Source organism: Hylobates moloch, unplaced genomic scaffold (assembly GCF_009828535.3).
Source record: "Hylobates moloch isolate HMO894 unplaced genomic scaffold, HMol_V3 SCAFFOLD_19, whole genome shotgun sequence".
Lineage (NCBI taxonomy): Eukaryota > Metazoa > Chordata > Mammalia > Primates > Hylobatidae > Hylobates > Hylobates moloch.
This window is the reverse complement of record NW_026652294.1, coordinates 62,672,413-62,696,289: the sequence shown is the minus strand read 5'-3', so window position 1 is coordinate 62,696,289 and position 23,877 is coordinate 62,672,413. Positions and strand designations below refer to the sequence as shown.

The window sequence follows — 23,877 nt, the reverse complement described above, 5'->3', positions numbered from 1 at the left end:
TATTATTAAAATATTGGGATGAAAGTAAGTCCAATAAATGAGCAACCTTATCAGAGTAACCTTTTGATAATGAAGAAAATAATGAAATTTCCTTTAATTCCTGGTGCCAATGAACACACATTTTTTTCTAGTGGTGATCTTTTTATTTTTATTTTTACATATTTAGGAGGTACAAATGCACATTTCTTACTTGCATATATTGCATAGTGGTGGAGTCTGCTCTTTTAGTATATCCATTATGTGAGTAGTGAACATCATATCCTGACCACCCTCTCACCTTTTGTAATCTCCAATGTCTGTTATTCCACTCTGTACATCCATGTGTAGCCATTGTTTAGCTCCCACTTATAAGTGAGAACATGCAGTATTTGACTTTCTGTCTCTGAGTTATTTCACTTATAATGGCCTTAATTATATCCATGTGGCTGCATAAGACATGAGTTTACTTTTTTAATGCCTGTGTAGTATTCCATGGTATATATGTGCACACACATGCACACACCACATTTTCTTTATCCAAACCTCTGTTGATGGACACTTAGGTTGATTTCATATCTTTGTTATTATGGATAGTGCTACAACAGACATATGAATGCAGCTGTTTTTTTGGCATAACAATAGGGTATAATTTCCCCAGTGTATATTTTTATTGACTTTGTCAAAGATCAGTTGGCTGTAGGTATGTGGCTTTATTCCTCGGTTCTCCATTCTGTTCCATTGATCTGTATGTCTGTTTTGTGCTAGTACCATGCTATTTTGGTTATCATAGCCTTGTAGTATAATTTGAAGTTAGGTTATGTGATGCCTCTAGCTTTGTTCTTTTTGCTTAGGATTGCTTTGGCTATTAGGGCTCTTTTTTTAATATACTTTAAGTTCTGGGATACATGTGCAGAATGTGCAGGTTTGTTACATAGGTATACCTGTGCCATGATGGTTTGCTGCACCCATCAATTCATCATCTACATTAGATATTTCTCTTAATGCTATCCCTCCCCTAGCCCCCCACCCCACAACAGGCCCCGGTGTGTGATGTTCCTCTCCCTGTGCCCATATGTTCTCATTATTCAGCTCCCACTTATGAATGAGAACATGGGGTGTTTGGTTTTCTGTTCTTTTGATAGTTTGCTGAGAATGATGGTTTCCAGCTTCATCCATGTCCCTGCAGAGGACATGAACTCATTCTTTTTTTATGGCTGCATAGTATTCCATGGTGTATATATGCCACATTTTCTTTATCCAGTCTTCATTGATGGACATTTTGGTTGGTTCTGAGTCTTTGCTATTGTGAACAGTGCTTCAGTAAACATATGTGTGCATGTGTCTTTATAGTAGCATGATTTATAATACTTTGGGTATATACCCAATAATGGGATTGCTGGGTCAAATGGTATTTCTAGTTCTAGATCCTTGAGGAATCACCACACTGTATTTCACAATGGTTGAACTAATTTACACCCCCCCAATGGTGTAAAAGTGTTCCTATTTCTCCACATCCTCTCCAGCATCTGTTGTTTTCCTGACTTTTTAATGACTGCCATTCTAACTGGCATGAGATGGTATCTCCTTGTTGTTTTGATTTGCCTTTCTCTAATGACCACTGATGATGAGCTTTTTTTCATATGTTTGGTGGCCATATAAATGTCTTCTTATGAAAAGTGTCTGCTCGTATCCTTTGCCCACTTTTTGATGGCTTTGTTTGTTTTTTTCTTGTAAATTTGTTTAAGTCCCTTGTAGATTCTGGATACTAGCCCTTTGTCAAATGGATAGATTGCAATAATTTTCTCCTATTCTGTAGGTTGCCTTTTCACTCTGATGATAGTTTCTTTTGGTGTGCAGAAGCTCTTTAGTTTAATTAGACCCCATTTGTCAATTTTGGCTTTTGTTGCCATTGCTTTTGGTGTTTTAGTCATGAAGTCTTTGCCCATGCCTATGTCCTGAATGGTATTGCCTAGGTTCTCTTCTTGGGTTTTTATGGTTTTAGGTCTTACATTTAAGTCTTTAATCCATCTTGAGTTATTTTTTGTGTAAGGTGTAAGGAAGGTGGTCCAGTTTCAGTTTTCTGCATATGGCTAGCCAGTTTTCCCAACACCATTTATTAAATAGGGAATCCTTTTCCCATTTCTTGTTTTTGTCAGGTTTGTAAAAGATCAGATGGTTGTAGATGTGTGGTGGTGTTATTTCTGAGGCCTCTGTTCTGTTCCATTGGTCTACATACTTGTTTTGGTACCAGTACCATGTTGTTTTGGTTACTGTAGCCTTGTATTATAGTTTGAAGTCAGGTAGGGTGATACCTCCAGCTTTGTTCTTTTTGCTTCAGATTGTCTTGGCTATACGGGCTCTCTTTTGGTTCCATATGATATTTAAAGTAGTGTTTTTCTAACTCTGTGAAAGAAGCCAATGGTAGCTTGATGGGAATAGCGTTGAATCTATAAATTACTTTGGGCAGTGTAGCCATTTTCACGATATTGATTATTCCTTTTCATGAGCATGGAATGTTTTTCCATCTGTTTGTGTCCTCTGTTATTTCCTTGAGCAGTGGTTTGTAGTTCTCCTTGAAGAGGTCCTTCACATCCCTTGTACCTTATATTCCTAGGTATTTTATTCTCTTTGTAGCAGTTGTGAATGGGAGTTTGCTCATGATTTGGCTATTTGTCTATTGTTGGTGTATAGGAATGCTTATGATTTTTGCACATTGATTTTGTATCCAGAGACTTTGCTAAAGTTGCTTATAAGCTTAAGGAGTTTTGGGACTGAGGTGATGGGGTTTTTTAAATATGCAATCATGTCATCTGCAAACAGAGATAATTGACTTCTTCTCTTCCTATTTGAATACCCTTTATTTCTTTCTCTTGCCTGATTGCCTTAGCCAGAACTTCCAATACTATGTTGAATAGGAGGGGTGAGAGGACATCCTTGTCTTGTGCTAGTTTTCAAAGGGAATGCTTCCAGTTTTTGCCCATTTAGTATGACATTGGCTGTGGGTTTGTCATAAATGGCTCTTATTATTTTGAGATATGTTCCATCAATACCTAGTTTATTGAGTGTTTTTAGCATGAAGCGGTGTTTAATTTTATTGAAGGCCTTTTCTGCATCTATTGAGATAATCATGTGGCTTTTGTCATTGGTTTTGTTTATGTGATGGATTATTTATTGATTTGCATATGATGAACCAGCCTTGCATCCCAGAGATGAAGCCAACTGGATCATGGTGGATAAGCTTTTAGATGTGTTGCTGGATTCGGTTTGCCAGTATTTTATTGAGGATTTTCACATTGATATTCATCAGGGATATTGTCCTGAAATTTTCTTTTTTTGTTGTGTCTCTGCCAGGTTTTGGTATCAGGATGATGGTGGCCTCATAAAATGAGTTAGGGAGGAGTTCCTCTTTTTCTGTTGTTTGGAATAGTTTCGGGAGGAATGGTCCAGGTCCTTTTTGTACCTCTGGTAGAATTCAACTGTGAATCTGTTTGGTCCTGGGCTTTTTTGGTTGGTAATTACTGCCTCAATTTCAGAACTTCTTATTGGTCTATTCAGGGATTCGACTTCTTCCTGGTTTAGTCTTTGGTGGGTATATGTGTCCAGGAATTTATCCATTTCGTCTAGATCTTCTAGTTTATTTGCATAGGGGTATTTATAGTATTCTCTGATGGTAGTTTGTATTTCTGTGGGAGCAGTGGTGATCTCCCCTTTATGATTTGTTATTGTGTCTATTTGATTCTTCTCTCTTTTCTTCTTTATTTGTTTGGCTAGCAGTCTATATATTTTTTTAATCTTTACAAAAAACGAACTCCTGGATTCATTGAGTTTTTGAAGGTTTTTTTGTGTCTCTATCTCCTTCAGTTCTGCTGTGATCTTACTTATTTCTTGGCTTCTGCTAGCTTTTGAATTTGTTTGCTCTTGCTTCTGTAGTTCTTTTAATTGTGATGTTAGGGTGTTGATTTTAGATCTTCCCTGCTTTCTCTTGTGGGCATTTAGTGCTATAAATTTCCCCCTAACCACTGCTTTCGCTGTGTCCCAGAGATTCTGGTACATTGTGTCTTTGTTCTCGTTGGTTTCAAAGAATTTATTTATTTCTGCCTTAATTTTGTTATTTACCCAGTAGTCATTCAGTAGCAGGTTGTTCAGTTTCCATGTAGTTGTGCGGTTTTGAGTGAGTTTGTTAATCCTGAGTTCTAATTTGATTGCCCTGTGGTCTGAGAGACTGTTATGATTTCTGTTTTGCATTTGGTGAGGAGTGTTTTACTTCCAATTATGTGGTTGATTTTAGAATAAGTGCTATGTGATTCTGAGAAGAATGTATATTCTGTTGATTTGGAGTGGAGTGTTCTGTAGACATCTGTTAGTTCTGCTTGGTCCAGAGCTGAGTTAAAATCCTGAATATCCTTGTTAATTCTCTGTCTTGTTCATCTGTCTAATATTGACAGTGTGGTGTTGAAGTCTCCCACTATTATTGTGTGGGAGTCTAAGTCTCTTTGTATGTCTCTAAGAACTTGCTTTATGAATCTGAGTGCTCATGTATTGGATGCATATATATTTAGGATAGTTAGCTCTTCTTGCTGCATTGATCCTTTTACCATTATGTAATGGCCTTCTTTGTCTTGTTTTGATCTTTGTTGGTGTAAAGTCTGCTTTATCAGAGACCAGGATTACAACCCTGTTTTTTTTTTGCTTTCCATTTGCTTTGTAAATATTCCCCCATCCGTTATTTTGAACCTATGTGTGTCTTTACACATGAGATGGGTCTCCTGAATACAGCACACCAATAGTTCTTGACTCTTTATCCAATTTGCCAATCTGTGCCTTTTAATTGGGGCATTTAGCCTGTTTACATTTAAAGTTAATATTGTTATGTATGAATTTGTTCCTGTCATTATGATGCTAACTGGTTATTTTGCCTATTAGTTGATGCAGTTTCTTCATAATGTCAATCGTCTTTACATTTTGGTCTGCATTTGCAGTGGCTGGTATCAGTTTTTCCTTTCCATATTTAGTGCTTCCTTCAGGAGCTCTTGTAAGGCAGGCCTGGTGGTGACAAAATCTCTCAGCATTTGCTTGTCTGTAAAGGATTTTATTTCTCCTTTGCTTAGGAAGCCTAGTTTGGCTGGATATGAAATTCTGGGTTGATTATTATTGTCTGTAATTATGTTGAATATTGGCCCCCACTGTCTTCTGGCTTGTAGGGTTTCTGCAGAGAGATATGCTGTTAGGCTGATGGGCTTCCCTTTGTGGGTAACCTGACCTTTCTTTCTAGCTACCCCTAACGTTTTTCCTTCATTTAAACCTTGGTGAATCTGACAATTATGTGTCTTGGGGTTGCTCTTCTCAAGGAATATCTCTGTGGTATTCTCTATATTTCCTGAATTTGAATGTTGGCCTGTTTTGCTAGGAGAAGTTCTCCTGGGAAATTCTCCTGGATAATATCCTGAAGTGTGTTTTCCAACTTGGTTCCATTCTCCCTGTTACTTTTAGGTACACCAGTCAAACATAGGTTTGGTCTTTTCACATAATCTCATATTTCTTTGAGGCTTTGTTAGTTCCTTTTCATTTTTTTCTCCATTCTTGTCTTCACACTTCATTTCGTTACATTAATCTTGAACCTCTGATATCCTTTTTTCTGACTGATCGATTCAGCTACTGATACTTGTGTATGCTTCACGAAGTTCTTGTGCTGTGTTTTTCAGGTCCATCAGGTCATTTATGTTCTTCTCTAAACTGGTTATTCTAGTTAGCAATTCCTCCAGCCTTTTATCAAGGTTCTTAGCTTCCTTGTGTTGGGTTAGAACATGCTCCTTTAGCTTAGAAGAGTTTGTTATTACCTACCTTCTGAAGCCCAATTCTGTCTGTTTGTCAAGCTCATTCTGCATCCAGTTTTGTTTCCTTGCTGGTGAGGAGTTGTGATCCTTTGGAGGAGAAGAGGGATTCTGGTTTTTGGAATTTTCAGCCTTTTTGAGCTGGTTTTTCCTCATCTTAGTGGATTTGTCTACCTTTGGTTTTTGCTGTCGGTGACCTTTGGATGCAGTTTTTGCATGGTTGCTCTTTTCGTTGATGTTGATACTATTGCTTTCTGTTTAGTTTTCCTTCTAACAGTCAGGTCCCTCTTCTGCAGGTCCCCTGGAGTTTGCTGGGATTCCACTTCAGACCCTGTTTGCCTAGGTATCACCAGCAGAGGCTGCAGAACAGCAAAGATTGCTGCCTGCTCCTTCCTCTGGAAGCTTTGTCCCAGAGGGGCACCTGCCAGATGCCAGCCGGAGCTCTTGTATATGAGGTGTCTGTCGACCCCTGCTGGGAGGTGTCTCCCTGTTAGGAGGCATGGGGGTCAGGGACCCCCTTGAGGAGGCAGTCTGTCCCTTAGCAGAGCTTGAGTGCTGTGCTGGGAGATCTGCTGCTCTCTTCAGAGCTGGCAGGCAGGAACGTTTAAGTCTGCTGAAGCTGTGCCCAGAGCTGCCGCCCTTCCACCAGGTACTCTGTCCCAGGGAGATGGGAGTTTTATCTATAAGCCCCTGACTGGGGCTGCTGTGTTTCTTTCAGCGATGCCCTGCCCAGAGAGGAGGAACCAAGAGAGGCAATCTGGCTACAGTGGCTTTGCTGAACTGCAGTGGGCTCTGCCTAGTCTGAAGGCTAGTCTGCTGCCTAGTTCCTGGAGGCTTTGTTTACACTGTGAGGGGAAAACCGCCTTCTCAAGCCTCAGTAATGGCAGACATCTCTCCCTCCACCAAGCTTGAGCATCCCTGGTGGACTTCAGACTGCTGTGCTGGCAGTGAGAATTTCAAGCCAGTGGATCTTAGCCTGCTGGGCTCCATGGGGGTGGGATCTCCTGAGGAATACGACTTGGCTCCCTGGCTTCAGGCCCCTTTCCAGGGGAGTGAACGGTTCTGTCTTGCTGGTGTTCCAGGTGCCACTGGGGTATGAAAAAAAACTCCTGCAGATAGCTTGATGTCTGCCCAAATTGCTGCCCAGTTTTGTGCTTGAAACCCAGGGCCCTTGTGATATAGGCACCCAAGGGAATCTCCTGGTCTGTGTTGTGAAGACTGTGGGAAAAGCATAGTATCTCTGCCGGATATCACCATCCCTCACGTCAGGGTCCCTCATGGCTTTCCTTGGTTTGGAGAGGGAGTTCCTGACCCCTTTTGCTTCCCGGGTGAGGCGATGCCCCACTCTGCTTCTCCTCACCCTCTGTGGGCTGTACCCACTGTCTAAGCAGCCCCAATGAGATGAACCAGGTACCTCATTTGGAAATGCAGAAATCACCCACCTTCTGCATGGGTCTTGCTGGGAGCTGCAGACTGGAGCTTTTCCTATTCAGCTATCTTGCCCAGGAATCCTTTATTTTTGTTTTATATGAATTTTAGGGTTGTTTTTTCTAACTCTTTGAAAAATGACATTGGTAATTTGATAGCGATTGCTTTGGATCTGTAGATCGCTTTAGGCAATATGGTCATTTTAATGATGTTAATCCTTCCAATTCATGATCATTGGATATTTTTCCAATTGTTTGTCTCATCTACAATTTCTTTCATCAGTGTTTTGTAGTTCTACTTATAGATTTTTCCATCTTTGGTTAAATATATTCTTAGTGGTTTTTTTTTATAACTATTGTAAATTGGATAGCCTTCTTGATTTTGTCTTCGGGTAGATTATTATGGGTGTATGGAAATGCTGCTGATTTGTGTACATTAATTTTGCATCCTGAAACTTTGCTGAATTTATCAAATCTAAGTGTTTTTTGGTGGATTCTTTAGGATTTTCTAGATAGAAGAATATGTCATCAGCAAGCAGGGATAATTTGACTTCCTGTTTGCCAATTAAGATACCTGTTATTTTTTCCTCTTGCCTGATTGCTTTGTGAAGGACTTCCAGTACTGTGTTGAATAAAAGTGGTAAAAAGTGGACGTCCTTTTCTTGTTCCAATTCTTAGAATGCTTTCAACTTTTCTTCATTAAGTGTAATGTTGGCTGTGGGTTTGTCATGTAGGCCCTTTACTATATTGAGGCCTCTTCCTTCTCTGCCTAGTTCTTTGAGGATTTTTATCATGATGGTATACTGAATTTTACCAAATGCCTTCTCTGCATCTATTGAGAGGATCTTATGGTTTTTGTCCTTAATTCGGTTTATGTGATATATCATGTTTGTTGATTTACATATGTTGAACCATCCTTGCATTCCTGCAGTAAATCTCACCTGATTATAGTGTATTATCTTTTTGATGTGCTGTTGGGTTCCATTTGCTAGTATTTTGTTGAGCATAACCATGTTATCATTGTGAGATCTTCTTCCTTAGGAATGACATAATAAATAGTAACTTTTATTATCAAAGAGAAATGAATATTTAAATATTTTATATTTAAAATATTCACATTATGTCTAATAATTTACACCTCTCAGATATATTGAATCTTTCTTTTATGAGCGAAAATAGTAATTTTCCTATTTGATATCATTATCACAAGTAACATTTACCTGAGCCTTTATTATATGCCAGGTAGTTTAAGCTCATTTCATGTATTAATACTCATTTAATTTCTATAAAATGTTATAAGGTATGAATTTTTATCCTGATTTTGTGAGAATGTGTTACATTTCACATATTTAGTATATCTGGCATATGTGTTTTACACAATATATTTACTTTACATAAGATACAGAATGAAGTATGTTTGTAATTATATGAATTAAAGTCAAAGTGTTAGAAGTTTTTGCTTTCCAATTACTTAAAAATGTAGATAAAAGATTTGATATTTTGGCATGTAGGCTTTATGATATTTTCCACTATTTTCTTCTTCTCTTAATATCAGGCCCCCAACTATCCCATTGTTCCTGAGGTTCAAATTTGAAGTCAGTCTAAACTACTTAATAATATGTACATAACAAATTATATAAATGATGTTCTAGTCTTCAAGTGACATGCACCTGTTTGTATCTTAGAACTTTTTATATTCTAATGCACATATACTTTAAAAAAATGGATAGATATGGAATTTTATGTTTGAATTCCCTCATCTTATTACTGTCCATTATAAACACTATAGATTATCCCTAAAACAAAGGCCATTCTTGTTCAGAAACTGTCTTTTGTTCTTCATATACTAACCGAGTCCCACTGAGATACAGATCTCACTGCATGGTATAGTCAAAATAAGCCCCTGGGGCCAAGGATGACAACAGGATAAGTTCTCAAATCCTGGACTTGCTGTATATAATATCGTGCTGTTTTGTCATTGTTTCCTAATGTAAAATAATGTGATCTTTTAATAAAGGAACAGGATATGTTGTAGAGGGTTAGACTTTAGGAGATTGATACAGGGGTCAGTAGATGCTTACTCCCTGTTTCTTCTACTCCCTCAGTTAATTCAGACTCTCATTTCCATTTCTTCTGCCAATTTGACACCTTTCTTTTGTATTAAAGAGTTGAATTTCCCATTGGTATGCTTTACTATATAGTTTGAATCACTTATTAATACTGGAAGTTAACATTCTTTATTCTTCAAAGGATATGTGGCTTCTTTAAATAATTGCCATTTCAGTGATACTCCTCATACCTTCCAGTTTTGAAGGAGACTTTTGTTTAGAAGAGCATAGTATATTGTATACATATTAGTAACATGAAACATGCTTTCTGTATTGATCATTGTACCTTGCTGCTCTGAAAAAGTATCATATGCACTATTATACAAATTTTATTTTGTCTCTCAAATGAAAATACTACTTTAAGAGAGTTGGAATGTTTAAGATTTGAAATCCTAAGCAAAATTGGAATATTATATTCTTTTTAGTGTTATAAAGAAGTAGTATGTGGTTTATATTAATATTTCACTGAATATTAGAATTTAGTTATTAAAAGTAGATCAAGGAAGAGTTATCCACTATATAAAATTTCTGACATTACTTCTCAAAAAATTTATTTTTAAAGGGAGATTTGAAGGAATATCATTTATATTATTTATTCCTTTTAGAATGTCATAAAGATGAAATTCATAAAATGTGTTTCTCCAAGTTTAGAAAATGGGATAACTTTTAAAATGTGGAACTTTTAATCGTAAAATATTAAATGCCAATTCTCTTGTGACTTACAGTGAAATAATAATCCAGGAACCTATTACTGATGGAAGGGAACTTTCTTATCATTCAATAAGCATTTATGCATGTTTCAGCCTTTTATACATTTTAGGTCCTTAGACAATAAAAGTATATATATAAGAACCACATATTTCAGATTGTCTCATTTAGATTTTAGTGGAGAATTTAAAAATAGAGCAATAGTAATAATACTACAATGAAATTCAGTAGTTTACCATTTTTAGAGTGCTTTCTTATATTAAATGCAATACAGGTGAAGGGTTAAGAGAGTGGGTTTGCATGAGAAATACTTGGATTTGTGTCCTGATCTTTGTACAACTAATTGTAAACTCAGACTAGTTATTTAATCCCTCCAAGCTCCTGTGTTTTGCTCTGAAAAACTAGGTTAAAAAAAGTATCTACTCCATATAGTTACTGTAAAGATAAATGAAATTAAGCATGTAATATACTACATGGTCCCTGCGCTTCAGTAAATCCCTAGTAAACATTAGCTGTTTTAATTTTCTGAGCCTTACAACAGTTTTGCAAGTAAACAAGAAAAGGACTCTTTTTCCTATTTTATAGAGGGAGGAGATGGAGGCTCAGAGGGATTATGTGGCATTTCCCAACAATATAGAGTTGAATCAAAGTAAGAATCAGAAAAAAAAAAAAAAAAAACCCAGGACTTGTGATTTCTGGTCCACTATCTCAATGGAGAAGATACATGAATTTATAAGAATTGGGAGATACTTGACATAGGAAAAAATAGATGTAATTCGAGTTTCTGATTTTCACAGACTTTTGAGATGCAGAGATATAGTTTGTATTAGTGTTAGCTATAAACTTGCCTTGAAATGATTCAAAGGAAGATAGGTTAGGATATGTCAGATATTCCCAGGTAAGAAGTCATATAATGCTTATGTAGTGTTGGTTAATAAATTCATATTCATGTACTTCACCCTTTTATGCCTAGCCTATAGTTATGCTTCTGCTTTTTTTCAACTTGAACAGAGTATTATTAATAATTTATTCATTAAATTAGGTGTTAAGATTATACTTTCCCAAACATCATCACCCTTTCGTAGAAGGTATTTTGTAACAATATATGGTTTCAACTTATGGTTTTTATCTTTTCTAATTTTTCATTCATTCATTCATTCATCAAAACAGTCATTAATTCAAGCAGTCATTCAAACAAGTACTCACTATCCCTGAAGCTCCAGATATGTATAGGCAGAGTATCTGGCCTTAAGTAGCTCCTCAGTCTAGTAAAGAAGATAAACATGTAAACTAATAAATTTCTACTAAAGCAATAATATGCAACAGTAGAAGCAGGCATGAAGGATCCACAGAAAACCAGGATAGAAGTTAACACTGCCTTTTTTGGTGTCACAAGAGAATTCTTGAAAAAGATCTGAGCTGGTTTTTTGAGGGCAAATAAGAATTTATTAGGCCAAAAGGTCTGAATTTTCTTACTCTTACCTGCAAGTAACTAACTTACCTCTGTTTTGCATACATTTACTATATTGTTTCTTTTTCTTTGTTCACTAAGTTATTTTTCACATGCATTCACAATTGCTCAAATGTATAATTTCTCAAAGCTTTCCTAATTCATAACCTTAAGATAGAATGTAATTTGCAAATTCTCAGACTGTCTACCATTATACTAAGTTCTGGCTGTTGTAGGAACATTTTTCTTGTAAACAATATAATATTATTTTTGAAAATGTATTCGAAATATGGGATTTATTTTGCTATATTTGAGTTATTTTGAAAGCCTTTTTTAAAAAGGCATAATACTATCCTGGACTTAAAATTCATTACAAATTGCTTTAGAAGAAAAATTCTGTAAAATATGATTAAACTGTGATACAATAATTCCCTAAATACGGTACTGTTTAGAGGAGATAATAAGTTACCAGAACTTGCTTATGTTAATTGTTTTATTATGTATAGTCCAATGTGAGGGCATTTCTGTGTTACATGAATCAACATAATTATACTTTTCTTACAAAATAGGAATCACATTTACTCGTAAAAATCACAAGATTATTTTAGCTCCTTTTGTTTCAAAACATTTGTTTTTTAGGTGGATTAAAAATTTTACCAACTCAGCTTATTTTGAAATATCTTGTTTGTATACCCATTAAGATTGCACCTCTCTTAAGATGGAAATTTAGGTCAAATTACAACTTGAATTTAACTTTACTACAGAAAATAACTGTGCCATCTTTTAAAACCGCATTCTAAATTTTAAGCACAATAGATCAAAGTATATCTTATTTAAATAAATACTCTAGAATGAAGTCTCAATTATTTTCTCACAAACTTTCTTAAAATAGTCGCTGTTCTCAATATAAAATGTGAGGTTTAGCTTTATTATTTTAAAGAAAGATGAAAAGTTGTTTATTTTAAAATTTTAATGCTTTTGCTTTCAAATTATGGAAATTCTCCTTTGGGGACATATTTATTTGAATTATATGTGACATTATTTTTATTTCTTAAGGCTATGATTAAAAGTTTCGTGGATGTCTACCAGCTTGCAAGCACTAGAATCATGACATTAGAGAAGGAAATGAGATCTCATCGAAGTCACATTGCGGCCTTGAAATCAGAACTTCACACTGCTTGTTTACGTGAAAATGCAAGTTTACAATCAGTAAGTCCTTGTCTAACAATATTTTTATAACTTTTTGAATCTTGGGTTACATTTACATTTATGTTTTTAACGTTCATAAGATCATTTGCCAATATATGTAATTTAGGGTAAATGATCGATCAAGTGACATAAAATTATTTGTGTGGAGAAAAATTTGAAAGAAGAAAAGCAATTAATTTTTTCATTGTATTATGTATAAAGATATGCGTATTGTTATCAATGCTAAAACACTACATCAAGATTCCTTTGTGTTTGGCAGTGCAGCTGACAGTTGGATTTGGCAGTATGCATAGTTAAAGCTTGCAACTGTCTGAAGATTCAGTGTGTCCCATTAAGACAGAATATTATTAATTATGCGTATAACCAAAATGGTAATTAGAACATGTGATTATTCTCTGTAGAAAACTAGACTTATCCATAATACATGCCTAGCTAAAGATGCATGTTGTGATTCATCTATATGATTAAAATTCAGTTTCAGCAGCTATTTTCATGTCTTAAAATTTTAGCCCATGATGAAGTTTGGGCTCACTTAACACTAAAAAAAAAATTTCTCTACTTCAAATATATGGTTGGGGAGTTTTAAAAAATGAATGTATTGTGACATAAAGGAATAAGTAAACGTTTAAACTTTCCCTCGAAAGTCTAATATGTCAACAGTAGATTCAGAAGGTTACCAATAATTGGAATGTCTTTTTAATTTTTTTTGGTTTGATTACAGTGACTTATAAAGAAAAACAGTATCATTTTGCTATTCAGCTGTTGACCCATTTCAAATGCTACATTCAACAGAAAAAGAGTTAGCATTAAAACAAATAGATGCATGGCTGTGTTCTGATTCCTCACCTTCTGGTCTTGGCTCAAGTGCCAGCGTCCAAATAAATCCTTCGTAACCAGGGTATTCAAAATCACAACCATCAACCCTCCCTGCCCCCTGAAAAACTCTCTGTCTCTCTTTTGCCCCATATTTCTTGTCTCCCTTCCACCTTTCTTATTTTATTTTTTTTCCCTCTAGCAGTTATCATCAAACTGACATATGGTGCATTTTATTTATTTGCTTATTGTTTGTTTGCTCCTTCCTCAGTAGAATGTAGGTTCCATAAAGAAAGGCAATTTTCAGTGCTTGCTTCATTGCTGTTGAGACATTCCAGTTCCAAGAGCAGTCTGGCTTATAGTAGGTGCTTAATAAATATTTATTGAGTGAAAAGTATGAGTAATTTATCCAATAAATGTAAAAAGGCAGTTATTTGGGACCAGAGTTGTGAGTTCAGTTTTTAAAATGACTTTGTTAATTTCTTAATGAGAGATTAGTAAATTTGACCTCCACCAAGAGAAATTAAAATGAAGAGGAAACTTCTTAAAATTTTGGAGTATTTGGAATTTATTCTAGCCTTTTTCATATTTCTTCTTGCTATCTCTGATTTGATTGGTTAATTTTATATTATACTGTTTAAGTTGTATCAGCTTTGTTGGGTCGTACTATTATTACTTTCTACTATTATTTAATATGAAAACAATTGTATTTTAAGAAGACCAAACTTGGTAAGGTGAGATTGTTTCTCCGTGGGTTCAAAAAATTTTTGCCAATTGTTATGCTACTGATATCTTAATGAAAGTGTGTTTAATATACTTCACAATCATACCAAAACTCTACTTTTCAACATTTTTCCCCTTTGAACATATCTACAGGATACATTCATCATTTCATGTAGAAGAGGTGGTTCACCTGGTAGTGATTCTTCATCTATATAATGCGAAACATTCCCCCAGGTGATTCTGATGTATCCTTTTAGGAGCATGCCACCCAATTCCATGTCTCGACAGGATGTGTGCTCTCCTGTCTTTTCCCTTAGTTGAGAATCACTGTTTTAAAAATAATAAACTTGTGTAATGGTTTTTATTTTTTAAAGATATTTGTATATGCATTTACTTACTTGAACTTTTTAAGAACTCTCTAAAGGAAGTAGAAAAACAAACCTTTGTCTTTGTATTTCATAGATGACAGGCAATATTGTTTGGTGGGTAAGAGCATGGGCTTTGGAGGTATATCCGTTAGGAATACTATCAAGTGTAAATAACAGAAGATCTGACTAGCACAATTTAAAAAATAGAGGAGTGTGCATATCTCTTTGACCTACTGATTTCATTTCCTTTGGTTATATACCCAGTTGTGGGATTGCTGGATCACATGATAGTTCTAGTTTTAATTTTTTGAGGAAACTTCATACTGTTTTCCATGACTGTACTAATTTACATTCCCACAGCCAGCGTGTGCAAAGATTCCTTTTTCTCCACGTCTTCACCAACACTTACCTTTTGTTTTTTGTTAACAGCCATTGTAACAGGAGTGAGGTGATATCTCATTGTGGTTTTCATTTGCATTTCCCCGAAGATTAGTGATATGGAGCATTTTTTCATATACAAGTCCATTCGTATGTCTTCTTTTGAGAAATGTCTGTTTAGGTCTTTTGCCCATTTTAAAAATCAGGTTATTTGTTTTCTTGCTATTGTTAGAGGTCCTTACATATTTTGGATATTAATCCCTGTCACATGTTTAGCTTGCAAATATTTTCTCCCATCCTGTAGGTTGTCTCTTCACTGTGTTGATTGTTTCCTTTGCTGTGCAGAGCTTTTTAGTTTGATTTAATCTCATTTGTCTGTTTTTCGTTTTATTGCATATAATTTTTAAGATCATATACCAAAAAATCATTGCCAAGAGCAATGGCATGGAGTTCCCCCATGCTTTCTTCTAGTAGTTTCAGAGTTGTGATATCTGCACTCCTATGTTTATCACAGCACTGTTCACAATAGCCAAGATACATAATCAGCCTGAGTGTCCATCAATGGATGGATGGATGAAGGAAATATGGTATATATACATAATAAATACTATTGAGTCATAAAAAAGAACAAAATCTTGTCATTTATGACAACATGGATGAATCTGTAGGACATTATGTTAAATGAAATAAGCCAGGCATAGAAAGACAAATACTGCATCTCACTCATATGTAGAATCTAAAAAAATAATCTCATAGTAGAGAACAGATTGGTGGTTACCAGAGGATGGAGTGGATAGGGGAGAGAGAGCAATGGGGAGATGTTGGTCAGAGGATATATAATTACAGTTAGGTAGGAGAAATAAGTTCTAGATCTCTATTGTACAACATGGTGACTATAGTTAATAAAGACGTATTCTTGAAAAGTGCAAAGAGTGGATTTTAAGTGTTCCTACCATAAAAACGATACCTACGTGAGGTATTACATTTGTTAATTAGCTAGATTCTAACAATTTTACAATGGATGTATACTTGAAAACATGTTGTACATGATAAATACATGCAATTTCATCTTTCAATTAAAAAATAGAGAACTTTTTTCTCACAGAAAGTCTAGAAGTAGGTGGTTATTGTTAATTAGTTTAGTGCCTCAACTTTTCTGTAATTTCTCTGCTACTCCCTCATTGTCATAAGATTGCAGCCCAGATCTAGGATTTGTAGTAACATTCAAGTCAGAAGGATGGGATAGCCCAACAACAGTTTATATATGTGTTACTCAGTTATATATATGCCTCCAAAGGCATGTATATAGATATAGGTATATAGATAATCTCTATACACACCTTAAAAGGCTTTTCCTTTTAAAAACATATATTTAATATTTATGTATTTCAAACAAGGGAAAATCTTCTAAAGAAGCTCCAAACAGGTTTTCTGCTTATGTTCCAATAGCTGGAAATTGGTCATGTGGCCACACGTAGCTGAAATAAGTTAAGGGACAAGGGAGTTAGGAAGGAGTAGATATTGTGTTAACCAGGTAATAGTGTGTGCCATAGAAGTCAAATAAGTTTGGGTTCAGATTCTAGTTCTGTCAGTTGCTAACTATGTGGCTTGCATGTTAGGGCTTTCATCTGTAAAATGGGGATAATAATATTGCTACCTAATGAGATGTTGGGCAGTGTAGTGAGAAGTGTTAAAGTGCTTAGGACGTTGCCTCACACTTAGTCAAAAAAAAAAAAAAGTCAGCTATTATTCTGATCACCATTATCTTGATAGAAAGTCATTGGATTATACCGCAGGAAAAGATTATTTACTAACCTAACACTTTCAACTACAAATTTCATCATTTTATCCTGCTTCCTACTATAGCCTTGAGCATGTAACTCCTCTTCCTTGATCACCATTAGCATATTCCAGTGACTGAGCTCTCTGCTCCTTTCTGCAGCCTGTTTTCCTCTCCTTTCATTGATACATTCTTAAAAGGAATCTATACTTGCTTCTATGTACTCACTTTCCATTTATTCTTGAGCTTTGCTACCAACTGACTTTTGAGACTGTCATTCTGCTGAGACTATTTTTCAAAAGTCACCAATAATTTTATGCCTGCTCTATCCGTTAGTTCCTTTCCATCCCTTTCAATTTTTATGCAACGTCAGGTCTTTAGCTACTCCTTTCTTCTTTAAACACTCATCTCCTTTGTTTCACATGTCTACTTTTCCTTTGTTGACTCCCAGGCCTCTGCTTACTTGTGCTCTGCCTTCTTTGTATTATTAATTCTTTTCTTTATCTATTAATTCAAAATTTATTAAGCATCTGCTTTTTGTTGGGCACAGTTCTGTTCTTGGGGATGTCATAACCAAAACAGACAATCCTTGTTCTCATGAACTTAAAATCTAGAAGTGGAATTATTTTTCATATAATCACACTAAATAATGTGTAATTACTAACCAAGACAATGCACTGAAAGGAAAGAACTTGACTGATAATGAGTTTTTTAAACAATGGGGCTGTCCTAGACTAGGGTATGAGTAAAACATTTTCAGCGTCAGTGATGCTTGAGCTAGTGTCTGAAGATTGGGTAGGAATTATCCAACGGTGCAAAAGAACAGTGATCTAGATCAAGAAAAGGGGAGTGGTGACTTCTACAAGGTTTCTGTGATGGAAAGAAGAAACTGAGAAAGACCAGTGTGGCTGGTGGAAGAAAGCAAAGGCCAAGAGAGGTCTAATATAAGAATGGTCTGGAGAAAAGGGCAGAGGTCAGACTTTGTTCTTTTTCCTAAGAGCAAAGGAAAACTCACTGAAAAATTTTAAAGGAGGAATGAGCTCAGATTTGCATTTTAGAAAAGATCACTTTGGCTACAGTGTGAGGAATCAGCTAGACATGAAGAACAAGAGAAAATGGTGTGCCTGAGACAATTCCTAGTTTTTTGCTTTTGGAAATGGATCAGTGGTCTCATTTACCGATAAAGAAAACAGTGGAATGGGGGGAATATTATGAATTTAGTTTTGAGTACGTTGAGTTTGAGGTCCCCTTAATCTAATGTTTTGAAATGTTAATATCCACTGACATAGATGGTTTGAGCATCAGGGACATATAGGTAGTACTTTGTACCATCACCTCTGAAAAGCACTGAATGTGTGCTCATTTCCTTTCCTTTGGAACTCACACATCTCTGTGTTCCTTATTGCATAGACCATTTTCTACCTATATTTAACAATATAGAAATAATCATTAAGTGGACATTATTTGAGGTATGGAGACAGAGGTGAATAAGACATGATCTCTGCCCTTGTGAGTTCCTCTTCTAGCTGGGGAAACAGAGATATAAGCAAATCACAAAAATAGGCAAATAAAAAATCTGTGGATGCACAAATGAGAGAAGAGTATGTTCTAACATTGTCAGAAGAAAGTGCTGAGAAGATAATATATGTGTAGGAGTCTCTGAAGAATGTATAGCAATTTGACACCTTGTAAAGTGGGAAGAGCAATCAAAATATATATTTTATGTTGACTTGGGTCTTATGGATAGTACACATGTTTAATGAATGAAATTATCACTTTTGTATAATAGGAAATGTATTGTTATTTTAGTTCCATTCCCCGTCTTAATTAAAGCTACCCAACTCACCCAAACAGTCTGTACCCAGTGAGCCCAAGACTGCTTGCAGTAGTCATTCCAAACCTTACCTTCATCGGTTCCCAATCCATTCTGGCACCATCCAGTTCCAGCTTTTTACTTTATAATCTGATTTGATTCCACTTCTGACCATTTTTTTCTTGATGCTCTTTCTTGATCTCTCCCATATTTGTTATTTTGGCTACTCTCAAAACTATTAACCAGCTGCCATTTTCCCCTCCTCACAGAAGGCTTTAGAATCAGGCAGGCCTGGATGTACATTCTGACACTGTTACTCATTAGCCATTAAAACACTCTAATCATCGGTTTTGATATTTGTAATAAGTAGATGAAAATTCCCACATTGTAGGGTTGTTATGAGGATGAAACAAAGACACAGTGTCTGGCATATTAGTAGGTGATCAATAAATATTCTCTTATTTGTGTGTAAAAAGATTTTCTGATAGTTATATATATTTCCTACAGCTAAGCTATATTATAATTTTAAGAAATATAAGTTAACTATGCGGAAATCTTTTTATCTGTAGGTAAAAGAACTAAAACAACCCTTATATCAGTGCTTTTAGCATATAATAAGTACTGTATTACCATTACTTGTTGTTGTTATGACTTATTTAATGAATCAAGGCAGCCAGTATGTACTCATTACTATCCTATCCAGCCATTTCACCAGATAAAGAATACTCATTATTTATCAAAAACATATGTCATTGTAATGCATATAAAGAGACTGATCATATTGTAGACATGAATAATATCTTTAAAAACTATCCGTCTTTAGATAACATTTTCAGTTTTTTTAGCAACACACAATAATCATGCTGGAGTTCATGTAAGATTTCTCATCAATTGTACACTTGCCAGTACTTTAACTTTTCCGGTGTGTTGGTCTTTGGCCCATTAACTTAGGACTGCTCCAGAGCTTTTATCTTGAGTTATAATAACTAGAAAGGGCTTTGAGCAAAGAGTTTTTGAGTCCCATACAGCCCAGTAGAGAACAGTACAGCAGTCAGAACCAATCACTTGCGGGTGTTTGGAGACCAGCACACCCACAGCTATGGAGAAACATGATACTTCAATCTTGAAACATAGAATGCCAAACCCAAATACCTTGCTGTGAGTTATGATGCTGCAAACTACAGTATTGATTTGCTTCATTTCCACTGTATGTTTAAGCAGTATGTTTTTAATTTTATAGGATTTTATTTATGAGTAAATAATAAATTACAACTCAGAGGACCATTCCATTAGTGTCTTTGCGGGAGAAATATTTTTGCATCATTGTTCAGATTACGTCAGATTTGATACTTGTCAGGTGGTATTATATTGTTAATAAAGGTGAATTGTTTAGATATTTTGGTTCAGTTAAGATGAAAAACAAAGAATCCTCTTTCTCTTAAGTTCCAAAATAACATTTCACCACATTTATTTTAGTTATACTTTACGGATAGCAGAGGGATCATTTGTTAATATTAGTGTTGTGTAGATGGAGAAACTGACACAGAATTCAAGTATTTTTCTCCAGGGAAGTTTCTTCCACAAACATTCATATACCTTATCTTAGTTGATTATTGATATTCGTTATTGAGTTTTTAGCTCTTTAAGAATATTTTTTTGAAACAGTTGTTAGCCTTGACAATTTGTTGAGAGAGGCTATACAGTGCGCTTCAGTGGTATAAAGTACAGATTCTGGAGTTCATCTCCCTGGCTTTTAATTAGAAACCAATCAGATTACAAGCCAAGACCTCTGATTCCCTGTCAGGTGCTTTCCGACGAGACTGCAATGTGGAATAAGACAAATCTTTACCATCATGGCACTTCAGATATAGTGGAGAATACAACCATTGTACAAGTAATTAACAGAGGGCTGTTAAAGTACAAGCGTAGGGTGCTTTCAGAGCATATAACTGAGGGACTTCACTTGGGCTGTGGTGAGGAAAGGCCTGCTTGGGGAATTGAAATCTCAGTTGAAAAAAGTGAAGATTAAGTCGGAGTTGACATGAGAAAGCATGGCAAGCTCAAGGGATTGAAAGATGTCTAGCATGGTTGAAGCAGAGTGGATTAGATGGAGAATTGTGAGAGATGACACTGGGGGAGAAGGGGCCAGCTGTGTGGCATATAAGCTGTGATAAATTTCACCGTTTGAGAAACTCTCACTGTGATATCTCTGACAACTACATTACAAAATATTTACTCCTTTTGCTTTATTTTCCTTACTCCAAATTTCATTTTTTTCTATTCTCAAAATTCACCTGCATTTTATGTCATAACAGTGCTCATTTTACCCTTTTGCTAAATACTTCTTAGTTAGATTTTCATTCAATTCTCTCATATTTTTATTGTGACTGCCAGCTCTGGCTTTTGGATACTAGTAGAGCTGAATAAGGAAAACATAAAATATCAAAAACTAGACAGCTCAGTCAACATGCAAACATATATATTTTTTGATCCTTGGCATATATTTCCAAACTTTTAAAGGTTTCTCATATTCTAGAAACTCAAGAGTTGTTTGTATAGGAAACAGGGGCCTGGAGTTATTATTGCATATTGCAATGGCCTCATACCTTCTTTCTAGAATTTTGTTTTATGTAATGCAGTTTCAGAAGATCCGCTTTCATCATGGTGACTAACCCAAATCCTGATAGTGACTTTTGGGACATGATATAAATGTTATATTTATATAAATATAAGTATACATTCATATAATATGAAACATATATTAGGTATATATTATTTTGTATATCAGTATAGACATTAATATATATTTATATAGTTCCATTCCACATATATTTATATAGTTCTATTCCACAGTGATGAAGTTTTACAAGGATGGAGCAAGAAGTGCCAGAATTAAAATTTCAAAGTGATCAGTATGATTGATTGGTAATTAAGTTGCAGAAAATATGGATAGTAACTGGCAACATAATGCTCTAATTATTCCTATTAGTTTTTCAAAGAATGGCAACAACTAAATATGCTTCTCAGTGTCTCCCCCTACTATTTTATCTTTTTTACTAAATTGAGTTCTTTAAGGGTTTCAATTACCTATTAAACATCTGCACTTTGATTTTCTGCAAAAGCCTGAAATTCACTGAGGTCCCGAACTGAACACTTTTTTCAGCACTTCCGTGCCCTGTTTTTCCTAATTCTCCTTTGCCTGCATTGCTTGTCTCTGAAATAAGTGTCCACCTTGTAGCCCAAGGAAGATTCCTTAACTTTTGTCCACTTTCCCTCTACCACCAATATTTAATCTATTGCTAAGCCTTACTGTTTCTACCACCACAGATCTCTTAGACCCATCCTCTTATTTCTATCTGTATAGTCACGTGACCATTTCCCTGGGCTATTGCAATGGTCTTCCAATAAGTTTTCTTATATCTAGTCTTTTTTCTTCTATTCACCCTGTCGTATTAGTGGCAGAGTTATCCTTCCAAAACACAGATATGGTCAGATCATAGCATTACTGAAAACATTTTCAAACTTTTAAAGATTTCTCATATTCTAGAAACTCAAGAGTTGTTTTTTCTCTCCAGTTTCCCCATAATAAAGTATGAGTTTTTTACCGTTGACATTATGGCATATTCTGACTCCTTCTGGTTTTTTACACCATTGTTCAATTGGCAGAAGAAGTAAGAGTTCCTTTGTTCTGATCATTTATCACTGTATTTACATGTCTGGGTTCTGTATAGTAGTCTGACTTATATAACCAATTAATTGTGTATGTATTAGCATATTGCGAGACTTTGAGGTGATGTCTTAGTCATATTTATAATCCATTATAATGATCTGACTTTAATAAACGCTGCTCGATTTGAATTGAAATTAATGAAAAGATCATTCATTTCATATTTGTTCAATCTATACTTGTTATTGGACCTACGCTTTGCACAAACCATGATTCCCTCCGAATTTTTCCCACACCAAATTTTCTTTAATTTCCATCAAACTGTTTTTTATTATTCTGTATTAGCACTTAATGAAAATGAGTAGAATAATTTACATATTCTATATATGGTAAAATTTTAAGTAAATACTTTTAAATAATATACATTGGATGTTTCTTCTCACTACTTTTCCTAAAAAAAAAAAAGGCAACACCGAATTGTTTGCGACAAAGAAGAGCATTCTTTTCAACATACCACTTAAATGATTTTCTCAGATATTTTGGCACCCGTACCTCTGTGTGTTTATGTAGAGGTAGACATACATAGACATGAAATAACCATCATAATACCTTTTACTTACATGGTATATACTCAGTAAGTTTTTGTTAGTGACAATGATATACCGAGTTAAAATGAACTCTACTTAGGCCTAGCAAAAAGTAAGAGTTTATGTTATTTCAGAAACAGAGGTCTAATTTACATAAATCAGTAGAAAGTTTGTTTTCAAAAATGTATTTCCTTGAAGTCTTCCCTCACACTATATACAGAAATTAACTAAAAACGAATGAAAGACCTATTTGTAAGAGCTAAAACTATAAAATTCTTTTTAAAAATTATGTTTTAAACTGTCACATTATAATTGCACATATATCTGGAGTATAATTTGATGTTTTGTTGCCTATTTATGTTGTATAATGATCCAGTCAGGGTAGTTAGTGTATCCATAATCTCACTCATTTATCATTTATTTGTGGTGAGAACATTCAAAGCCTCTCTTCTAGCTATTTTCTAATATACAACATTTTACTGTTAACCATAGTCACATCCATGCAATAAACATTGGAGTGCAGCTATCTCTTTGACCTACTGATTCCATTTCCTTTGGATATATACCCAGTAATGGTATTTCTGGGTCATATTGTAGTTCTGTTTTTAACATTTTGAGGAAACTCCATACCGTTTTCCGTTAATAGGTGTACTACTTTACGACCCTACCAACAGTGTGTAAATGTTCCCTTTTTCTCCACATCCTTACCAACATTTGTTTTCTTTTGCCTTTTTGGTAATAATGATTCTAACTGAAATGAGGTGATATCTCATTATGGTTTTGATTTGCATTTCCCTGATGATTAGTGATGTTGAGCATTTTTTCATGTGCCTGTTATCTACTTGTATGTCTTCTTTTGAGAAATGTCTATTCAGGTCTTTTGCCTATTTTTAAATTGGGTTCGTTCTTTCTTTCTTTCTTTTTTTTTTTTTTTGCTGTTGAGTTGTTTGAGTTCCTTATATAGTCTGGATATTAACCCTTTGAGAGGTTTATAGTTTACATATATTTTCTGCCATTCTGTAGGTTGTCTCTTTAC

The 23,877-nt window shown here is 35.1% G+C and overlaps 1 protein-coding gene across 6 annotated transcripts in view; it reads left to right on the top strand.

Annotated features, from left to right (window-relative positions):
- CCDC171 (coiled-coil domain containing 171) overlaps window positions 1–23,877 on the top strand; it is a 443,161-nt gene that overhangs the window by 379,949 nt on the left and 39,335 nt on the right. For all 6 annotated transcript variants that reach the window (XM_058431106.1, XM_058431102.1, XM_058431101.1 and 3 more), the window contains one exon: window positions 12,560–12,712. In XM_058431106.1, coding sequence (XP_058287089.1) covers window positions 12,560–12,712 — 153 coding nt within the window. The remainder of the gene's footprint in view (window positions 1–12,559; window positions 12,713–23,877) is intronic.